Source organism: Aythya fuligula, chromosome 13 (genome assembly GCF_009819795.1).
Source record: "Aythya fuligula isolate bAytFul2 chromosome 13, bAytFul2.pri, whole genome shotgun sequence".
Classification (NCBI taxonomy): Eukaryota; Metazoa; Chordata; class Aves; order Anseriformes; family Anatidae; genus Aythya; species Aythya fuligula.
The window spans coordinates 4,960,806-4,982,919 of NC_045571.1; the positions used below are offsets into that span (position 1 = coordinate 4,960,806).

General features: G+C 42.8%; 1 protein-coding gene across 2 annotated transcripts in view; it reads right to left on the reverse strand.

Moving 5' to 3' along the window:
- The window catches only part of LOC116494267 (vascular endothelial growth factor receptor kdr-like), a 131,503-nt gene that overhangs the window by 8,658 nt on the left and 100,731 nt on the right, over window positions 1-22,114 (reverse strand). Inside the window, exons 19-29 of one of the 2 annotated variants that reach the window (XM_032196039.1) lie at window positions 21,276-21,389; window positions 18,457-18,545; window positions 16,947-17,112; window positions 16,284-16,381; window positions 15,318-15,440; window positions 15,098-15,209; window positions 10,793-10,892; window positions 10,091-10,196; window positions 8,535-8,659; window positions 8,197-8,275; window positions 4,826-4,920 (exon numbers count right to left, since the gene is read on the reverse strand). In XM_032196039.1, coding sequence (XP_032051930.1) covers window positions 4,826-4,920; window positions 8,197-8,275; window positions 8,535-8,659; window positions 10,091-10,196; window positions 10,793-10,892; window positions 15,098-15,209; window positions 15,318-15,440; window positions 16,284-16,381; window positions 16,947-17,112; window positions 18,457-18,545; window positions 21,276-21,389 — 1,207 coding nt within the window. Of the gene's footprint in view, window positions 1-4,825; window positions 4,921-8,196; window positions 8,276-8,534; window positions 8,660-10,090; window positions 10,197-10,792; window positions 10,893-15,097; window positions 15,210-15,317; window positions 15,441-16,283; window positions 16,382-16,946; window positions 17,113-18,456; window positions 18,546-21,275; window positions 21,393-22,114 lie in introns of both variants that reach the window. The other variant, XM_032196038.1, reaches the window with a different exon arrangement.

Genomic DNA, 22,114 nt, shown 5'->3' on the forward strand with positions numbered 1-22,114 from the left:
CAGCTGTACCATCCTGTATAAGATAAAAACTTCTCCCTCAGCCCCACAGATAAACATTTTCTGACTGAAGTCATTAGATTTGATTAATCATACAATTATATAGCTACAAAAGATCATAATGGCTATGCAATTAAATAATTTTGTTAAAAGCCATTGCTTGGTTCAGTGCTTGTGAGTGAGAGTCCTTTTCAATTCCCATTTTTACTGTTATTTGTCAGAGTTTCTGATACAGATAAATTAAACTAGACGAAGGAAAACTTAGCCTGAATGTTAAGTAATCTTTCACAAGATTTTTTTTAAGTTTTCCAAATAGGGGCCAAAGTTGCTTAGAAGGTACCACAGAGGTCAATCCTGCAATAGTTAGAAAGCCTAAATGAGTTAATAAGATTTTTTCATCCTTCTGTATGAACCAGAGACTTCGGTTAGAGGTAGAAAAACTGCAATTGCCAAGAAGCTGGCGGATCATGACTAGGGCTGTTTATTTTTATGTGAGAGGGGCAGTTTCCAATAGCCTAAACCTAAGGGTCGGTAACTTAAAGAGAAGCACTGAGAGAGGTGACTGTAAGAAAATCTCCCTGTCCAGTGTGGGACTGCATTGCCACGTGCAGCACTTATTCCCCGTGCTGCCGAGCTGCTCTTACTGCTTTGCAATAAAATGCCCAAGTATCCTGCCCTGAGTAGAAAAACCTAATAGTCTATTGTGTCCATGTCAAAATTGTGGGCTTATTTGGAAGCTGTGTTTAGGGAAAGATGAGAAATTGGGCTGAGCATTGCCAAGCAGAGCTGTTTGTCTCCTGACCACATCTCATAACAACTTGTAGGAGCTTCAGGGCCCTGTAGCAGCTATCAGAGGTGTCTAATGAGGCACAGAGTAACAGAGATTAATTTTCTTTATTTTTTAGCAATGAAAGAAATAAAAGGGTTGTTTTTTTTTTTTTCCCCTGATACTTTGACTGATGCAGTTTGCTTTAATGCATTCTGGACAGAGTACTGTGCAGTAGGAATTTAATCCTGGGTGCCCCTCTGGCTGTATCAGTGCGATCAGTAGTCTACTGGCAAGGAAAGCTTAAGGGGTTAGAATCAAAAATTCGTTGTTTTGTGAAACATTTCTAAACACAAAGCACATCTAGAATAAAGTTTTAAGAGGCCAAAGCCACCCGGTTATTAAGTATGCGTCCCCTTGCATGTGTGGCAAAGTCGGTCAGCTATCTGAAATTCAAACCAGAATAAAAGCCTCTGACATCAGCTCCAGCACTCTAAAAGCAGTGAGATGAAAAGCACTGCAGTCAAAACCAAGCTGGAGTCCTTGCCACTGTAAGCATATATTATAATTCTGGGGAAAAATTGGCTTGCATAACTCTCCCAGTAGGTACTGACTCAAAGTTCCTTGTATTTGGAGAGCTCAAGTCAGGTCATTGTGCAAGGTGCTGTGTGACACAACGCCAAGTACATTTGCTATCTCAGCATCTTCATCACGGCAGAAAAAGCTGCTGAAGCTGAGTTCTGCTGTGGAGCAGAAGTATTTCCATAGCTCATTTTTCTGAGATGTTGAAGAAGGTTTCTGGCCCAATTCCCTGGGTTGCATTGCTGGTGGGCACCTTGCATTTGGACGTGAGTGCCTGCTGCTCCCAAGCAGGATCACTTTGTTTCAATATTGTTGACTTGCCTTAGGCCCGGTTTGGCTTTGGCAAAGGCAGAGCCCTGGGTGATGTGATCTGGATGCAGCAGCCAGCGCCCTGAGCGCATCAGCTGAGCCTCAGTCAGCCGCTGTCATGGGCCTTGGCCAGATCCTGACAAGTAATTTCAGAGCAACTGAGGATAATTGGGTTGGAGGGGGGAAAGAAGGGAGAGGGATGGAGGGAGGACAACTGAGCAGATATCAAACCTGTCAGAATTAAACATATTATAGTTTTACCCAATAACTTAATTATAAAGGCTTTGGGAGAATTCGAAAGCAGTGCTTGGCAGTAGCCTGTTAATAGTATGAGATGAAACCTGACACAGAGTCATCTCGTCATGAAGTCCCCTCCGTGCTGAACGTGCTTCCTCGAACGCTAACTCTGGTGTCATTATCCAGGTCAGTCCTTCTGTCCCTCCTACAGCTACTGCTGTAGCTTTACACTGCAGCAGGACAAAATGCTGAGAGCTCAGAAATGGTGAGCCCAGCCTAACAGTGCCCCGAGTATCGGATTCACCTCCAGTAAACTCTTGACACTGACACACCATGGTGTGTAGTGTTGCTAGATTTTAAACTTGACAGAGAAATGAATACAAGATAAATAAGCAGCAAGATTTTGGCAAAAATAATAAATGCAGCCACCCTGGTTTAGAAAACATGCTAAGCCTTTGAACAGTTTTGTTTTATAAAAGAAAGGCATTTGAAAAGGATCCAGGGTAAATGTTTTTGATAGGGAGAGATATACAATTAACAGGGGTGACTTTATCTCCCCTATTAAACCAGAGCTCGTCTCTGACCTCCATTAGCCATTTGGAGACTATTCCATATGCTTCTGAGGCTTGTTTTGCAAGTCAGCAGTGCAGAAGGGCCAAGGGGTGTCATGCCCTCAAACAAGAGGGCATCAAGATGCTCTCCAGCTATGTAAAAAAATGTTATTTGTTCCAGTGATAGGCAAGGTTATACAAACAGCTGACAAAATAGCCTGCTCAGCTGGACCCCAAACACTCGGGGAAGGATCTGTCCAAGAAAAAGCACGCCTCTGTCTGCTTCGAGGTAGCTGTGCTCCTGGGAATGAGGAGACAACAAACTGCTTGCTGCCCTGTTTGCTTTTATAGCAGACCTCTGGTAAGATGGATTTGTGGTCTGGCTGGCACAGCAAGTATCAGATAGCTCCTGGTGAACGGCATCCCGTGGAAGCACTGGCTCTAAGTGGGACAGCCCCATGTGCTGGGGGTCAGGCAGAGATTCCCTGAACCCCGCAGAGCGGTGTTACTTCAGTCACTCCCAGCGGGCCTGATAGCAGTTCAGAAGGTTTTCCTGGAAGTCTCAAAAGAACAGGCTGTTACGCAATTTTGGTGTTTCTGCCTGCATCTGGCTGGCTGTTGATTTTGTGATTTTCATCAGAAGGCTTGGAAAGGGGAGAGAGAGCCTTCCTCTTCCACAATTCCCTCCAACTATTTATCCAAGGGATGGAAATGCAGTAGGGGAAATAGCAATCGGAGATGATTGACTGAAGCCTTTAGGACAAATCCTACCTGGGAGGCTGCTTGTGTGTGTGAATGTGCTGGATTAGTGTCAGCATGACATCATGCGGCAGAGAGGTAAATCAAACCAGGTAAGTATCCTGGCAGTGCAGTTCCTGACATTTGAGCTGCTTTTTTTAGAGCTGGTGCCATTTGGTCTCCATAGCAATGCGTGGTGCTGTGCAGAAATCCTCTCAGCACAGACACATGGAACCTCATCTGGCTCTCTGCTAGTCCTGCAGCAGGTACGATGCTGTGACAGTGCCACACACCAAATGCCTCAAGGCTCTCTAGCCTGTGCTACGTAACAGTTGCCCTTTTCCTCTTTCTTCTCTTCTGCCATCAAACACACATAGTGTAATTTATGGTTTTAAGGCCTGATAAGGCAAGGCAAGTTTCTTCCATCTTGCTTTTCTCTTTGCATGAGGGAGTTGCAGCTCCTCTGAAATAGTCTTATATTCTGACTGTGCATTCCCATGTTCTCTCTCCCTTACTATGCAGAAATTGTGCTATTTTTTTCTTGTTGAAGAACAAGGAATTGCTCTGGTGGGGAAGATCATTGAATTTAATGAAGAGAAAGCCAATAGATATCTCATCAATAAATTTCAGAGAAAACTCTAGGTAATTCAGTTAAAATCTAATTAGCTTACTTGACTGAACAGACACAGAGATCCTTGCTATAGAATTGTTTTTTAAAAATAGTTCAGGTTGCTAATCTTTGAAATTCCACACATTGACATCTGAGTCAGTAAATGGATTACTATTGCTCTTATTCTTTTCTAGGAAGGTAAAAACGGAGAAGACCAGTTTCACCACTGGGTCTACTCTCAGTCTCTACCCAAGTGCTACAACAACATAAAGAACTATTAGCTAAGAAGGCATCTGCTTTTGTTCTGTGATGGTCTGTGCTATGAATGGATAACATACATCAAACTTTGGCATAGCCTCTGTTTGTAAGACAGATCTGAAAAATGCAATTCATAGGATCCTGTAGGTGGTAGGCTTAAAGGTAGTATCCCCCCGCCCACAGTTCTCTGGGGGACTGTCATCATAGCAATGAAAAAACAAGTGTAGAAATCACAGTTCTGGTAAATGTCCCTTAGACATATATATTTATACTCTCCTTTACTAAACATTGCTTCTCAACTTTTCTCACATCTCATCAGATGCAAAACTGCCAGTCCTGTATCTAAAGTCTACTTGACTTTTTTGAAAAGAAAAAAAAAAAAAAAAAAGAGTTAAATTGATTGATAAGACTTTATGTGCTCAAAGCTGACGAAATGAGTTTTCATTTTTGTCACATGAATCAATTAATTGTGTTAATTATCCTTCCGGTAACATAAATTCAACAATACTGCCATCCTTACAGAGACCTGGAAGTGTGTTTTATGTTCAGCTTCTTTTTGGAAGCAGCTTCCATCATAGTTTCTTTTATCTTAAAATACATTAACTGTTACCTGTCTGTTACAGTATTGAAACCCAGAGTTGCTTCTCCTTCTGGCCTGTTTACATTGTGTAACAGTTTCTCTTTTGGAATTGGAAACAAAATTGGAAACTTTGGAAGCATTTTTCTGAATGGAACACTGACTTCCAAAGAAATAAACAAAAAGTACTCAGTACTCACGCTAGCGCCATGATCCCATAGGGCCAGGAACGGATTTCCAGCCTCTTTGGGCTTTTTATCTCATCTGACGTCAGCACCATCCCACTGTCTGACTCCTGTGTAGCAAAAGAAAGAGGACATCAGCAGAGTGCCGACTGATGGTGACAGCATGGAGCACTTCTAAATCAGAAGTGGTTTGCCAAGGGGAGAGCGTGGAGAAGGGTCAGACTAAACCAGTATTAAAGTCAGTGGAGAAAGAAAGTCAAGTATCTAGTTAAAATAACAAATTCTGGCTATTATTTTGCACTGATGCAGCTTTGGGGCAAGTCAATAGAACTTCACTTTATCCAATTATCTCCAGCTACAGAGCAGGTAAAACAAGGGCAGGGGAATGCAGGTTCTCCTCCATGGTGGCTTGTAGAGATTGGGGCTCCTTGTCTAGGCAGTTCTTAGGGAGAGACGGCCAACAAGGTGGCCATCCGTAGGTGTTACAATGCAGTGCAATGTTCTGCTGCTTGCGGACTGGAGTTCAATGTAGGAGCTACCAGCTGTTCCACGTGATTGCAAGATCATGGATATTATCATGTGGAATGGAACACCAGCCCCAAACCTGCAAGGCTTGTGTTTGCATCAGAACTTTCAATTGCATGCTATTTAATGACACGCTTAGCACAGAGATATGGCCACGTGGTATATGAAATTAAGCCAATTCCTCCAAATAGTATCTTATTGGGGCCAGTTTCATCAGCTTTTAGCCAGCAGATCCTGATAATGATGCTGTTTAGCCTGAGAACATTTGCCCTTTTTTATGATGGTCATTTTTTTAAAACTGTTTTAAATGTACATTAATGTACCAACATGTAGCTGTTGTAACACTGAAAATGCCTTTTGTTGTTGTTGTTTGTATTTTGAAAATGCATTCTTGAAATGAACATATCAAAAACCAATTTGACATTTTCAAACCTGAAATTGATATTAAGTAGGCCATCTGGATATCATCTAGATAGGACAGCTGAGACACAGGAATGGACAGAAGTTCATAAAGAATATATCCAATAATACTGTCTACGCTCATCAGATAAAACATAACTTAAATACCTACAAGAAATACACTGTGTATTAGAAACAGATATATTTAGGGGGGAGTGGATGTTCAGTATCAGTTTGGCAAACCCAGATGTCTTGCAAGAATATATAGCCTAAATGGCTAATTGTGCTTGAGTTATGAAATGTTTGTGACCTATCCCACAAAACTATCTTGATTAGATTTAAATTGGAGGTTGTGATGCAGCGGCACCTAAAATCGAGTCTCAAGGTTGTGATTAAGATCAAGCTGTTATTGTGCTAAGTGCCACACCAGTTCACAGACGTGTACAGTCCTTGTTTTAAGTAAGTTTCAAAATATTAAATATCCCGAGGGATTTCTTTGCATTTGAAATAGTTCCTGATGCTGGAGAGTTGCACAAACAACATGTTGTCTATCAAAATCGAGAAAGCAAAAGACTTCAGCATGGGAAGTGAAACTGTAGTTACCTGTATTTTATCATTCAATATGACTGAAACAGAAAAAATAAAAGCAAAAGCTTTTTAATAAATGTTTTGGTAATATATCAGTTGTTAATAAAATCAGTTCAGAAACTGCTTTTCAATTTATAAAGTAAAATCTTAAATTAATTAGAATCTGTCAAAAACTTTTGTCAGAATTTCTTTCTGCTTTTTATCTTTATTATTTCTCCTTAAAATATGTGGTCTAGAAATAATTCATCTGATTACTGCTTTTCATTCTGCTTACAGAAAAATTGTTAGAAAATCTTAGCAGAGACTACAGAGAAGTAGCACAATTGCAGGAAGGCGTGGCAGAGCACTTTTAGAGTTCCTGGGCAACTATTTGAAATAATGACCAAACCAGTATTCATGTCTTGGTATTTAAGATAATTACAGTAATCTAAGTACACTTAGTTAGTCCAAAAGTAGATCACATCACAATTTCACTTTAAATGATTCCCATTGAAATCTCACTTTCACTTCTGATCTGTTAATGGATTGCCCTTTTTTTGAAGCTTTTCTCCCTCCATGTAAGGACTTTAAAATGCCAAGAAGGAGCATTTAGGAAAGTAATGCTCATGCTGGCAGCAGTAATCACTTACTGATACCACATCTATCTACTAAATGTCTTTGCGTGATTCAGAGGGACAGATTTTTATCCTGCAAAAGGAAAGATGCAAGAGCCAGGGAAAATGCTAAGCCTTCTAATCCCTGAGATGCACTGATAAAGGCACAGAAATTACATTTGGCAAAATACTGGGGAATAGCGGGCATTGAGGCTGTGCTAAGAAGGGAACAGACGAGATAGATGTTCCGTTTGTCAAGGACCTGAAATATGTCCAGGACAGGTTGTAGCTGGAGACTTGACCCTTCCCAAGGGAGCTGATTTGAGGACGGGCTGGCTGCTCAAGGGGGAGCGGTAGCTGGAGGGTGTGGGACTGTTCCCTGAGCAGCTGAGCAGACAGACTGACGTGTTCCTATAAAGCTGCACGCGTCCTTCTTTCCTGTTTCTGCTCCTAGCCAGCTGATGCATGCCTTCTTCCATTTCTGTCCAATTTCTTCCATTTTCTATCTGCTTCAAACATGCATTACGAGGGGCTGTCCGTAGTGACATAGAATCACTGAGTGCATGTGGCACTGCAGCCCACGGGTACTGAACTGTAGAGGACATTTATGAGTTTTGTTTAAATAAGGAAGTCAAACAGAAAATAACCTCCACCTTTGGAAACTGTAATTTCAGGGGAAGGCAACAAGCTGAACCATCATCGCACAATGAAACAGGCTTTTGTTTTCCACTGGAGTGCGAATGAAACCAATACCTGCCCACCTGCAGAGAGCCATTAAGCTAGCAATAAATATGTCCACCTAGGGTGGGGAAAATCCAGAGTAGAAACCCTTTGAATCAAGTAAAGCAGGATCTTGAATCTTGGTCTTGTCTTTCCTGAACTAAGCACCCTCACCAGCAAGTTATTGGCTGTGTCAGGCAGCCAGAATCTCTTCTGGACACATTTCCTTCAAAAGGGGCCCTCTCAGTGAGCTGCCATTTTCTTACAGGAAACAAAACCAAAAACATGCTGAAATAAATTCCTGTTTAGCTGTAAGGTAAAGCTCCTTAACCTGATCAAAGCCAGGATAATCATGCACAAGCTTCTCTTTAAATTGTTTGTCCATCTTAATGCATGTTCCTCTGTTGTCACACAGACCTATGTGTGAGATGCTAGGACCAAATTTTCTGATCGATTTAAAGCTTTTTCTTACCAAACACATTTCAAAAGCTCTACTGTTTGTGGTGCTTGTGACAAGTGATCTGTGAACCTGCTGGAGAAGGATGCAATCACCTCCCTTACCTCATGTATCACTTTCTCCTTTTCCACTGGCACCTCATCAAATGTCTTCACACTCAGTGGTCGCTTCTTGCTGTTGTTACTGAAAGCAAGAAAGTTGAGGTGTCAGCATAAAACCCAAGTTGGTAACTCAGTTAACATCCCTGACACGGCTCAGTTTCCCATACCAGTCTTCCTTTTTCTTCTTTTGTAACTAACAAGCGATGCCCTGGCAAATGTGCCTGTCCAACTCCTTTAAAGCAGCCATACGGAGAGAGGACAACAAACGGTGCCCAGCTATATCAGATCTTTATTTCTCTCTCTCTCCCCCTCACCCATACTCGCCCATATATTTTTCTTACCCAGTTTCCACTGCGCTCCAGCGATTGACACAGTTGTTCAAATTTTCTTCCACGGGGCAAGTTTTGGCGTTAGACTCTCCATCGGGGCACAGCGTGATGTTCAGTGGGATATAGTCTTTCCCATCCTGTATAATAAATAACAAAAGAGAACACAAAGCTGGTAAAATCCATCTTGTACAGCATCTCAGATGTTAAAGGTTATCATATGAAACAGGGCTTTACACTGAGACAGGAATGTATTTTATTTTAACTTTATGATGTTTCTGTAAGGTGTTCACTGATGTTCTTCACAACCCATGTAAGTTAAAATGTGTAGCTTTCTCTAACATTTACTGCATAGAAGGCTTTGTATGAGGAAAATGGTTCACTTCAGGTAATCTATGACATAAAATGGCTGAATATTGTCTGTAGCTTTCCAGTTAAACCTTGTAAATGTCCCTCCCAGATGGCCCTGCAGTGTTTTGTTCCTGGGGGCCAGTCTCGGGGACACCTCAAACCAAGTTTAAGCCACATGTCTGGGAGAAGGGAGGGAGTGGCTGGAAGTCACAAAGTCCCCAGAGCTGATGCGAATTGAACAGAATTTGGAATTGGTAAAAGAATATTGTCTTACTTATGGACTTATTGCTTATCTGCAACTTAAGGAGTTGCAGCGTAGTAAGAGCCATTCCTTAAAATGGTAGCCTTAAAGGATCTTGTTTCTTGTCCTTACAAGGAATTGCTACAGCAAGTTTAATGGAATTCAGGTCACGTCTTAATAAACTCTGCATTGTCCTTTACACCACTGTAGAAATCTTCAGAAATGACTAAGTCTTAAAACTATTTGTGCAAGTTTCCCTTTGCTTTCTTATTTCTTTTAATTCTGAGAACCAATTTAGTGCCCTATTCCCTTGCCATGATTTTTATGTCTCGTTAATTTACTTTGGTTCCAGGATAAAACTCACAAGCTCTTCATATTGCAAACTGGGCCCTCTTCAACTTAGCTTCACTAAATTTGTTTACAAACAGGAAGGAGCTGGAGGGGAGTGTTTGATTTCTTCTTAAATTAAATTGACAGTTACATAACTGGTCTGGTTGCTTTTAGTGAAGAAGGAAACCGATTGAACTATTACGAAATCAATAATTATGTAATTGACTTTCTGAGCTTTAAACTACATCCTTTTAAAGCTCCTAAGAGCACTGATGAACATAAGCTCAGAAAATGAGAGAGAAAGTTCATACCAACTGGCAGCTTACTATATTGGAATCTAATTAGAATTGTGAGATAAAGCACCATTGTTACTCTAAGGGGCAACTGAGCCTATTTTTTAATTAATGTACCGTAAGTTTCTCTTATTAGGTATGGATAAACGTCTGGTTTTGAACTATAATCCCCTTTGAATAATTAACATTTTATTTACTCATTCCAGCAGCCATATTCCTTGCAACCTCTGCTATGAAGCCCAATCTAGTATTACTGCTCAGCATAGTCCGTGCTTGTGTCCAAGTACATGCATGGCCACACGCAGCCACACCTATACAGGTACACAGCCATTGAAGAAGGAGTTGTATTGCTCTACCTGCTGCACATTGGCCTGAAGAAGATCTCCTAAACGCTCCACAAGCTCCGTGAAAGTAGGCCTCTCTGTGGGCACTCCGTGCCAACAATCCAGCATCGTCTGGTAGCTAGAGAAAAACCACAGGTGTTAAGAGAAGGATAAGAGCTTGCTCCCAAACTGTTTCTTTCTGCTACTGCTTGTTTTGGTCATCATATAGGTAGTTTGGGATTAAGACACATTCAGATCTCCATATTCTGCAATTCTACTCTAGTTTCATGTGGAATGTTTTTTCCATCCATATTTCCATGTTTCAAATAAGCCTGTAGGCTTTTTGTTTTCACCTAACTTTAAACTTGACCAATAGGCCCCACAGATGTTGCTGAAATAAGTTGTAGTTACGAATGCCTAGTTCCTGTCTCAGATTTGGAAATAAGTCAGACACAGCAGTCTCCTGAGCTGAGATCCATGAACTACATCTGACTTGGGAAGATCTGTTAATTGTGTTGTTGGCAAAGGTCAAGCTGATTTGGTGTTTCGTTAGAATTCATCTTTGGTACCAGGATACCCAAGGCATGCACAACTACAATGTTTCTGAAAACAAAATGCAAAATATGTAGCTGTCATGCGATGAGGTCCCCTTTCTCCTCCACGCTTCAATACAATCTGCTTCGTGAGGCTTGAATGACATGTAGCAGCTCTCAACACAAAGCCAGGAGGTCTTACACTTCTGGAGTGGAATATTCTGGAGATCGCATCCGCGTCCCTTCTTTGAGCCGTCGGCAAAAGTCCTCATCTATCTGCACTCCGGGGTATGGTGAGGCACCTGATGGGAGAAACAAGGAGGAGGCTCCAGTGATGTAAACACACATCAGTGATATCTGCTGAAAATTCAAGTTTACCTAGACTCTGACAGCAAAAGAAGCTAGAACACAGAAGGGGTTGGGATTTCAGCCATGCTGCCTCCTCTGAATTTGTAATATAGGCAGGGCCACTCAAATGTTAGTGTGAAACTGGGAAGAATAGCTTGTGGCAACTGTAATTGAGAGGTAGGCTTCTGGAAAGGGACTGGTAGTAGCAGGTTAACTTGCACAAAAGCCATCAAAAAGGAGATTTATTTCACTTTCCTGTGTAAATAGTTATCTTCAGAGAAATAATCAATTAATCTGCTTTCTCTGCAACTAATGAGAGAATGGGGGCCTTTCAGAGGTTGTGATCTTTGTTGTATGACATCTGCATTTTACAATGCGCCATGAATAAGGGGAACGGACATATAATTTGTGAAAGTGCTCTGGCACCTGAGTAATCTGGACCTCACAGGTACAATTTGAGAGATGTCTGCAGTGAAGTTTGAAAGGTTACTGAACCTATTGTAGATCTACCTGGAAGATGTGTAAAATTTCCTCCCTCCCTCCTCAGCAAAGGTTTCAGATGTAGTACAACCCTTGTCTTTCACATTTTGGCATCCTAGAGGCTGGATAGTGAATTTGGAAGAAAATTTAATCAAGTTTTAACATTGGGGATTGAATGGAATCTGGATCTGTATCCAGCCCTCAAGGGATCTATATATGATTTACAACATTCCTGCGTATTTATTTCCTGTGTATTTTTCCCCAGTCTGGAAACATCATTGTGTGCTGTGCACCTGGGGGCACAACAAGCCCAGCAGAAGTCTTTTGGAAGAAGGCAGTGAAGAGGGTGCCAAAATGTAGCTGTTTCCAGAATTATTCTACTTTGTGAATCTGACCGCTCAGTCTGCAAAACTACGCACTGGGGGACAAAAATCCTGGCAACTTCCTAAGAGAGTATCTCAACACAGCAAATAGGTTCCAATGACATTCAAAGCTCAGGGACACTTAGCCTCAGCACATCTGAAATGCCTTTATTGCAAGTGTCAGAGCACAGTATCAAGAGTGTTTCCTGAAGTTATGTAGATTAGAAATAGTCAGGAGCATCATTTCTGCTTCGCATCTTGAGTTTCCTTCCTAGTTTTGTCTTTGGCCTGTCATTATGATCATAATAATTGCTGACAAGGATTAGTCTTGCAAATACAGTGATTGGGACTGAGACCTTGAGGGCAACACAGTGGAAATGGGGAATTCCCATTCAAGATCAAGAATTCCACTTGATCTGGCAATCTGAGTTACTTTTTCTTGATAACGTCATTGACCTTCTCAACAGCAGTGTGTTGGGGTGAGCAAGTACAGGGAAGGCAATTGCGAATTACTTTTGATTGCAAAATCTTTTGGTAGTTTACACGTTGACTACTGCTGGCCTCCTCCTAGCTGCAGGCAGCTCAGATCTTAGAAGGGAGGAAATCTCCCTTTCCACCTCCATTCACCACTGCACTTCGTCTGAACTACGTAATAACTCGGGTTTGGGATGCTGAGACAGTTTGGAAGAAATGTAGGCTGAAACATATGGTAGAGGGCCTAAACATGATGTTTTCCTTAGGGGAAAATCTGTTTCAAAATGCTCAAAGATGTGGCATGCATTGGATATAGTAGCACTCTTTTGATCTTGGTTTTATTTTAGTAGGATAATAAGATGCTGATATTATACTACCAGGCACCGCTTGTTTATGTAATTACATCTGATTGCCTTTTGAACACTGCACATTTAAATTCCGAGGTACGACAGCATTCTGCAGAGTGCCATGTGAGTGCCTTCCCCATGTATGAGAAACTGCTGGCACTGCCTGACGTGAGCCGTGCTGACCCCATTTAAATCAAGCAAACCCCAGTGCAAACCCAGTCCCAGATCAACACTGGCAGCCCCTCCAGCCCTGATTTCCTGCGTACCACCAACATGGGGCAGGTCTGCCAGCCTTTCTAGGGGAAGCGTATCGTGCTTCATTCAACTTCTGACCCCGACAGCACCCCCACTCAAACCAACTGTGCCTTTTGCTAATCTCTGTCTGCTCCTTGCTTGCAGGGTGCTAAGCCTGTGGAACCCAGTAAAAAGCAGTGGTTGTAAGTGGGAGCCAAACACACCCTGTAGCAATGACAAAGAACTTTCCATCCCTTGGCTCTCAGTGATCTGTAAAACTTTTATATAAGAGAGTTCAATCAGTGACACAAATCCTTAATTAAATATTTATCATGTGAGCGGCAGATGTGAATAGTGCCAAGCCACAGGCATGCCTGGATGATCTGCATGAAAAACCCTCTTAGAGAAAACCACTTGGTTTTGAATCTGTGCCATGGACTGAAGAAAGTAGTTTGTGATCTACGTCACAGGGAGGGCAGAGGCTGCCCTGCGGATGGCAGCCCTCGGAGTAATTGAGTAAATTCCCCTCAACTCAGAAGAGGACAGCCCATTGTTCCAAGTGAGCACCTTCATTAAGAAAAGAGGCCATCTAAGATGAAAAGCAAGCAGATAAATGATTTTTTTTTTCCCAACAGTTATAAATAGAGATGAATTTCAGTGAATATATTTTAATTTTTATTAGTCTTAGGTATTAAAGGCCAGATGACCCGAAGTTCACATCCGTTAAACACTGCCAGGACCTTTGGGAATGGCATAACTAGTTTGCCTTATGAAGTGGGCCTGGCCACTCATTGCTATTCAGCTCATTCGCTTCCTTGGAGATGCGCAATGGAGAGACTGTCCCCTCGGAGCGTGTCTCTGCATGCTAATGCTAATAATGCATCTTCTGTAATCATCTGTCAGAGCTGGGGCATGGCTCCTGCTTCTGGAGCTTCATCTTTCTGTGGCTCTTCAAAACACACGCAGCAGGTGATGCTGTTACAGAGCCATGAAGTGTTACACTGAAGTAACAAAGCTGTAAATAAATAGGACTGAACTCTGGGGAAAGCAGCACCTGCCACTCGTTTTAACCAGCTGGGTGTGAACTTTCTGGTTTGCATGCTGATATAAACTAGAGAAAAGTCCAAATCAAAGACTTGGACTGGAACCAGGTTGTGTTCCTTGCTAACAGCCCTGAATAAAGCTCAGGTTAGAAATAGCTCCAGACTTTGCAGCCAGGTCTCGACTTGGCATCTTGAGCCTAATCATTAACTGCAGCTGATCGGTGGACCAAAGGTAGCAGATTACAGTTAGCTTTAAGATTCAGCAGCTTAAGTTGACAGTGCTCCTTGTTTTCTTTTGTCTGCGAATGCTGATCAGGAAGCCAGAGCTGGCATTCCTGAGTTCCCTCAGGAAAGCAGGACTTGCCACTCCGCAAGGAGAATTTGAGAGCAGTAAAATCCCACTGTCTGCAAGACTGCTTGTCTAAATTTCAGGGCTTTATCTGCTGTACAGTAACCAGATCTTAGTGAGGCTGAGATTTCTAACAGCACCAGAAGATGAAATCTGCAGTGTATAAAGAATGCTCTTACTATTTTTCTCAAAAACGTTGTGGCTTGCAAATGATATGGCCAGAGAAGTATGCATTTACCTGTCTGCTGCCAAAATGCCTTACGCAGAGTCTAGCACTGCCTGGCTTTCATATCAACCTGATGGCAGCTCTTGCCAATACATTTTTCGTACTTAAAATCTGACTTGGATTTTGTGGGGAAGATAACCAAGCTGGGATAAAATGTCCTGTGGGCAAACTCCCTTGGGTTTCCTGGTCTGCCACCAGCAGCATCAGACCACTGTGTCAACAGCGGTGTAATCCCCTGCAGCCTCTGGGCTGCGTGGTTTCCTGAAGCAGCCGGCTTAGGGGAAAATATGGTTTGATGGGGGAACTTTTTCATTGCTCCCAAATATTTCACTCCTGAGCAACAGAGGCTTGCATTATCACAGTGCTCTGTTGGTTTCAATTACTGCAAATGTCAGGTCCAGTGTTTTGGATTTGGTTTATTCCTGCTTCTGCTCCCTGGTATTCACTGTTTTCATGTACTTTGCCAGATGCAATTCTCATTGACTTCAGCCCAGTGACTTTATTTTACACCTGATAGGCACCGCACAATTGTACTAACAGGAACAGAAACGTGGCATCACCTTACCATCTTTTGTTAACAGCTTTTCATAGCAACAGAGCCGTAAATTAGGGGGGAAAAAAAAAAGGTTTTAAACCATTCTTACCTAGGGAAAATATTTCCCATAGCAGCACTCCAAAAGACCATACGTCACTCTGTGTTGTGTAAATTTTATCAAAAATAGCTTCTGGAGCCATCCATTTGAGTGGAAGTCTTGCCTGAAAATGCAAAAGACAGAACACGTTGCCAGAAGTGTTGTTAGTGATCTGCTCAAGTCCTGGGGGAATACAAATCTGAGATCAGCATTTCAGGTTTCTTCCACTTACATCTCCTTTCCGTACATAGTCAGGGTCTTTGTAAATATCCCTGGCTAGTCCAAAGTCACAGATCTTAACCACGTTGTTCTCTGAAAGAAGGATGTTCCTTGCTGCCAAATCCCGGTGAATGCACTGTGAAGGAATGAAGACAGGCAAGATCAGAGCCTCCGCCTGGACAACACGCCTCCGCTAGAGCTGAAAGCCTGAGACCTCCTTGGGAAGTGGAAAGGTAAATGAGTTTTTGTTGCCAGACAGGTTGAAGAGAAAAAGAGAAAATAACAAACCAAGCATCACAGTTAGTTTTCAGATTTTTCTGTCTGAAGTAACTTCCAAGGTTACAGTGAGCCTAAGGGAGTGCCATTTTCCAGTTAATTATTCTGTGCCAAATCTGGGAGAGATCAGAAAGCAGCTGCAGCCATATTTGCACGTCAGTGAGCAGAAGTGTGTGAGACTGCAGTAGTTTCACATAGGCAATTACTGTTTGGCGTGTACTTTGGTCTGTATATTACATTAGATTTACACAAAAAGCAGTCTTTCTACAGGCTGCAAACATACATTTTTTTTTCTTTTCTACGCAAAAGAGGTGCTGACTTTGCTGATGTTCTCCAACATAAGTGTCATGCTGAACAAATAGTGGAGTACTCCCTCTTCACTTTTCAGTAGTGCTTTTGTTGACCACACCAGCAGGATCTTTCTCTACAAGAAACCTTTCTGCATTCATTTAAGAGGCAGTTCTGTAAATGGTCTTACAATCTGCATTCGCTCCTGTCCCTGGCCAAGAAGATGATAGATATTCCTTCACAACTCCTTCAGTGCTGCTGACTGCTTAACCACTAGAGCTAATGTGATCTCTGACACTTTATTACAAAAGCAAATAGCAGATTGCACAGGCTCAAGAGCATATTTTGATTTCTTCATATCAGATGCCCATGACTGTAGGAAAGAGGTTCAGCCCTGATGTTTTAATGAGCTCACTTTTCTGGAGGCGAGAAATTCCATCCCTTTTGCCACTTGGAAGCTGTAGCATATCAGATCCTCCAACGTCAGAGGCCGCTTGTACAGATCCTCGGCATCTAGGAGAGATCACAGACAGAACACAACTCTGGGGCAGCAGCTCCTGAATGTTTTCAGCACTGGTGCCAGTTCCATGCAGATTACCCCAGTCCTGCTTGTGAACAGTGTTAGCTTCCTGAGTTCTCTGCAGAGCTACAGCTCTACTGGGTTGGGAACCACTGACCTGGGGGTAGAGCATCAGATGATTCAAAAAGTTTCACCCAACATTATTCACATAATTTAGCTATGGGGAAAACAACATCTGGGGATAAAAGTGAAGGGAACTATTTATAGTGAGTGGAGAGACTGGGGACAGATTGGCCCCAACAAATCTTCATGAAAATGAAGTAAAATATTGCTGTTACTCCTCCTACACAATAGGAGCAGCTTTTATATACATATGTTACTGCAAATCTCTTTTTGTGGGAAAGTTGGAGAGGGGCACATGCAGAAGAAAGAATCTGCAATTTCTGGCAGAAGTCAAGCAGTGTGAGGTGTGTGACAGCGTGCGTGACGCTGTCCAAGAAACAGCAGAAGAAGTAACAGAAATCTTAAAAGGTCTGGAATTAGGTAGGTTTCTTTTACCTTCTTCATCCTCTTCAGAATCACTGTAACTCTTATCTTCAATAAATCCTGAGCTGGCAGAGCTTCCAGTGCTGGCTACACTCTCAAGGCGTCTCTTGATCAGTTCGGTCAAATCGCTGTTGGACTCATCCAGACTTTTCTCTGCTTGGTCTGAATTTTCCTGGGACTAGAAATGGCACAAACTGATTGTTAGCTTTGGATCGCGTAATGCCTGGGCACTGAAAGATACGTAATGGAGTGGCATATGGAGAAAGGGTCCTCTGGAGATGTGCTCAATACACACTGGAACATGATGTTCCCTGAAGAGCAGAACTCATGAAGCCTGCTTTCCTATTTATTAATACATCTCCTTCCATTTACTTCTTCCAATTTTCCATCATACAAGTTAGCTGGAAGCTGTCTCGGTGAGACTGACAGATGAGCAGAGATACTGTAACTCTGTACCTCTTGCTTTCTTGGGAAACCACACTAAAAATCACAGTTGAAGGTATAGAGTGTGATGTGCACTGAAATGCAGCCATCTCACCCCCCCCGGGGAGCAAAACGTAACCAGTGCCTGCAATTCACGAAAACAATGGTGAGAAACGAATTTTGAGTGACTGTACCAGGAAAACCTCCTTCTCTTACACAAATTACCTTATGTACTTCTGTGCCTGTACACAATAGCTATAATAATGATAATAATAACAACAATAATCGAGTCATCTGAAAAAAAAAAAAACATCTTGGCGAGGCTCCAGTTCCTGGCAGGGCTTGGATCCGAGAGCCCTTTTGGTGCTCTGTTTTCCCAGTGAGGAGGTAGTCCCCACCCCTCCCCACCGCTCATTTCTGGCCTCCTCTGACTTCCTCTGTGTCTTAGTGGAGTCTGTGCTAGCACAAATGTTCGTGGGGATGGATAAAATTGTTTGGAAACCAAAACTGTTTGGTACGATGTAATGCGGGCCATGTTTGTGATCCAGTCTGCTGCATGCTGCACTGGCTCTGGGGCTGGGCCAGGGGAAGGAGAGGAAAGAAGATGGGAATGAGCAGGTGATGGAGGAGGGGAGCTGGTTCTGGTGGCACCAAGCACAGATCTCCAGACCAGGCTTGCATTTGGAGTTAACAGTTTTTCACTGTTTGTGACCTCCTTGTGCCAGGTTGTGCTGGCATCGCGGGAAGTTCCCTTTCTGTCTCAAAGGCTCTGCAGTGCTGGGGTCTGTGCAACTAATGCTTTAGCAGGTGCTAGAGAAGAAGAGGATGGGAGTGAGGTCCTACAGGGAAAAAGGCTCCTTTTTCTTGCTCATATGAATTGAAACGGTGCGGGAAGCAGCATGGTTTAGGGGCGGACTTGTCAGTACTAGATTAAAGGTTGGCCTGGATGATCTTAGAGCGCTTTTCCAAACCAAGTGATTCTATGATTGGAGGAATCTATAAATACCAGACTGTCTCAGTGCCACTGCAGAAAACAACCCAACTTCTGGCCTGTGGTTGCTAGTTGCCTTATGACTATGAGAAGCCTGTCATGTTTTACCTTGTATGCAATGAAATCTCCTCGTTTTCCTCGTAGGTAATTGGACAGGTTTCCATATTTGCAATATTCCACAATGACCATTAAAGGACCTGAAAAGACAGTGAGAGTCAAATGAGTTTTGAAGCACAGCAAAGCACTTAATGTTAACTTATCCTCACAAATCCTCTGCAAAATAGGGAAATACTGTCATTCCCGTTATATGGGTGAGGAAATGAGGAAGCAGAGGACTGGAGCTCCAGGAGCACCCAACCAGTAGTAGATAGGGAAAGCAGGAAACACAGAACTGATTCTTACTTTTCTCCATTAATGATTAACAGTTGGTATTTATTTCTTATTTATAGACAAAAGAAAATTCGGAATGATAAATGAGAATGTGTACTCCCCTATGTTACTAACATTGTTTTACTCTGTACATAGATCCATAGCATGGAGTAGGCCTCATTTTTCTCTGCTGCCCTTACAATTGCATGCTTTAGGTGGAGCTGATGCCAAGAGAGGCAATGAAAGCGTGCAGGATCCTAGACAGATCTAAATCAGAAGTTTGCAGAAATATTTAGTGGGAAGTTTTTGAAAGCCTGGAAAGTCCTATCAATTTCTTCCTTTCTTATTTCTGTGCAAACCACTGTGGAGTTCAGTGCAATTGCTGCTTTTATACAATTACATATATTCTTAAGATCTGCTTGAAAATCCTTTTATGTTTCAGTGTGAGCCATTAGGAAAGGGAACAATGGCATTGTCTACCTCTGGCACAATCACTGCGCTTTGTAATCATCAGCTGCAAGATGAGGTAAAATCATGGGACTAGAATGTATGTAAACATCCATTATTATCAATCGTAACCAACTACTTTCATGTCCAGAAACGTATTTCAGGCTTATGTGTTTGAACTTCAAAGGAAAAATGCTAAGAGCTGCACTTGGCCATTCAGGAAAGAGCCAGCTCGAAGCAGCACTTTGCTCTGGCGATGCCAGAAATGCGCACGCAGACTTGGACTGCAGCCCGCCTCCTGGGTCCGGTCGGACATGTGCTGTAGAGACTGAAAAGGCCTCTCTCTATTTTATTTCTTCGTTGCAGAGGATGTACTACTCATTAGTTCTAACTGCTTAACATCAGGCACTCAGTGAAGGTGTTAAAATTTGTTACTTGTTACATTGGTGAAATAATATATGGGCATGCTTAATGGCAGTCTGCATCAGGAACACTGCTATATGGTTGTATAAAACCGAACAAGGAGAAGGCACCATATTCTGCAATGGCATTTTAATAGTAACACTTATCCCAGTGTCTGTCTTGAGAGCTCAAGGCTATTTTTCTTTAGTCTGCAGTTACATTGCTCAAAGACAAACAACCCAGCACCTGCCTGGAGGCTCCACAGTGCCCTGCAAGGCCCTGCTGCACTGCTCTGCTCAGCCACTGCGGCCAGAGGTAGCAGCTAGCCAGGAAGCAGGAGGATACTTCATCCATCAGAATGGAGCAGAGCGGAGAACAGGAAGCAGAGGGACTCTCAGGAGAAAAAGCTCCTCAGAGGATGGATGCTCACAGTATTGGATCAGTTACTGAAATGGATTTGCTAGGCAGCCACAACTCTATAGGCAAATTACTGTTTTTGTTAAAATCTCCTGACCTCCTCATAATCCTGCCATGGTTTAGGCACGTGTTTGTGTTAAGCCACCTTGCTGGCAGGACAGCAGAGTCACCAGCATTCAGACTGTTACTTGTCTGCTCACAGTCCCAGCTACTAGCCAAGGCTACTTGCTTATGCACCCGACCTTTAAACCCTTCAGCTAAAGGTGGCCATCCTCCCATACAAGCTTCTGGGGCTTGCAGTGCTGCAAGAATTCCTGCAAGTTCCCCGTTCCTGGCTCCCAGATTACAGAAGTGTCTGTGGCTGCTGGTTGCTGACTGCTCCTGTGGAACTGGGAGTATCTTGCTGGAGGGAACATTTCTTTTCTGGCATCCTACCACATCTACCTTACCGAAATTATGTTCTTTGGGAAAATGATATCTTCAGAGTCGTAGATGATAACGGATGCGTGCACCATCTCTCTCACTCCTTCCCTTTTGCTTATTTTACTCTGGTTTCCTTGTCCTCAGCTCTCTTAAATCTGTCATTGGGGATTGTTTTGAAGGTCGATTGTAAGCAGTTAAGAGGCATCTTTGAGGGTTGGTACCCTAAGTTAAAGTACAGTCTAGTAGGAGGTAAGGATGCTTTGTATGGCAGTATGGGAAAGGAAGGGATGTTTTTAGTGACAAAGATCTAAGAGTTCTGGAACCCTTGGTTCACATTTGCATTTCATGGCAAATTCTTTGCGTGGTGTACAGCAAGTCATGTCAGCTCAGCCCCTTGGAGATCTGTGCTGTTGCTCCGTTCAGCTTTGGACTGCCTGAGGTTCCTGTATACTATGCAAAATGCCTGCCTTTGCCTGGCAAGAGTGAAATGCTTGGGAAGAGGAAGCCTCAAGTACCTTTTGGCCTGGTGCATCCTCTTGATAAAGCAGGGAAGAATAGGGAGAAGGATGGGAGAAGCAACTTGGAAATGATCAGTGGTGCCTATGTGGAGGACTGGGTGCCTAACTGCAACTAAGGACCCTGCCTCTCTGCAGTCTCTATTCTCTTTTGCAGACAAGCTTACAAAGGACAGAGAAAAAGAATACAGAGAAGTGACACCAGTGGCTAGAAGATGTTCAAAAGCCATCGATGTGTTGTGGCCATGTTCCACATGTGCATGAGGCTTGGACACTCCACCACAGACACACGGAAACGCCATTGTATCTGACAAGTGCTGCTTCTTTGCTCCCTATTTACTGAGCATTTCTCACCTCCAGCTTTGGTACAGGCTCCCAGCAGGTTGACTACATTCAGATGATGTCCTATGTGTATGAGGATCTTCAGTTCGGACATTAAAGCCTTGCATTCATTAGTAGTTGCACATTCTGCTTAAGATAAACAGGAAAAAATCATCTTTACTCAACAGGATATCTTTAACAGGACACGGCAAGATCCTGTTTATACTTGGAAACAAAGGCCACCCAGGTTACTCGCAGTATCTCTACCTCTCAGACTCTTACACAGATAATAATTCAGCTGCTTCATTGTTTGTTGTTGACCTTTATGAAGTGGAATACCACTTTATCTTTCGGTGACTCTTCCTTTTTCTAGAATGGGTTACGGAGGGTTACTGTCCTGTATTAGAACTACCCTAACTCAGATACCAGAGAGCCTTTGCAAGGACTGAATTTTGCAGGCTAAGTAAAGGAACAAACAATCATTCCAAGCAACAACAGCACACAGCCGAATGTTCTCTGTTTGTAGCAGTGATGTGCAGTTTAGCAGTACTTCTCTATGATACCTCAGAGTATATTCCTCTACAGTACTGAGCAACACTCCAGTGCAGGTGATGGAGGAATCCAGCACATCTGTAAGATGGGTCCCAAAATGTACTAGACAATGTACAGCATTGCTGAATCTCAGTCCTGTGAGATCTCATTGACCCAAGAAATACACATCTGAGCAAAGCAGAGGGGACCATATTTGTGTGCTAACCACGAGCTCGACACGTGACAAAGCCCTGGTTGGCCAGGTACACTGTACTTCTGTTCTCTTTTGCTGGCAAAGCTAAGAAAGGCAGAATTCTGGCCAGAATTCTGTTCATATACTG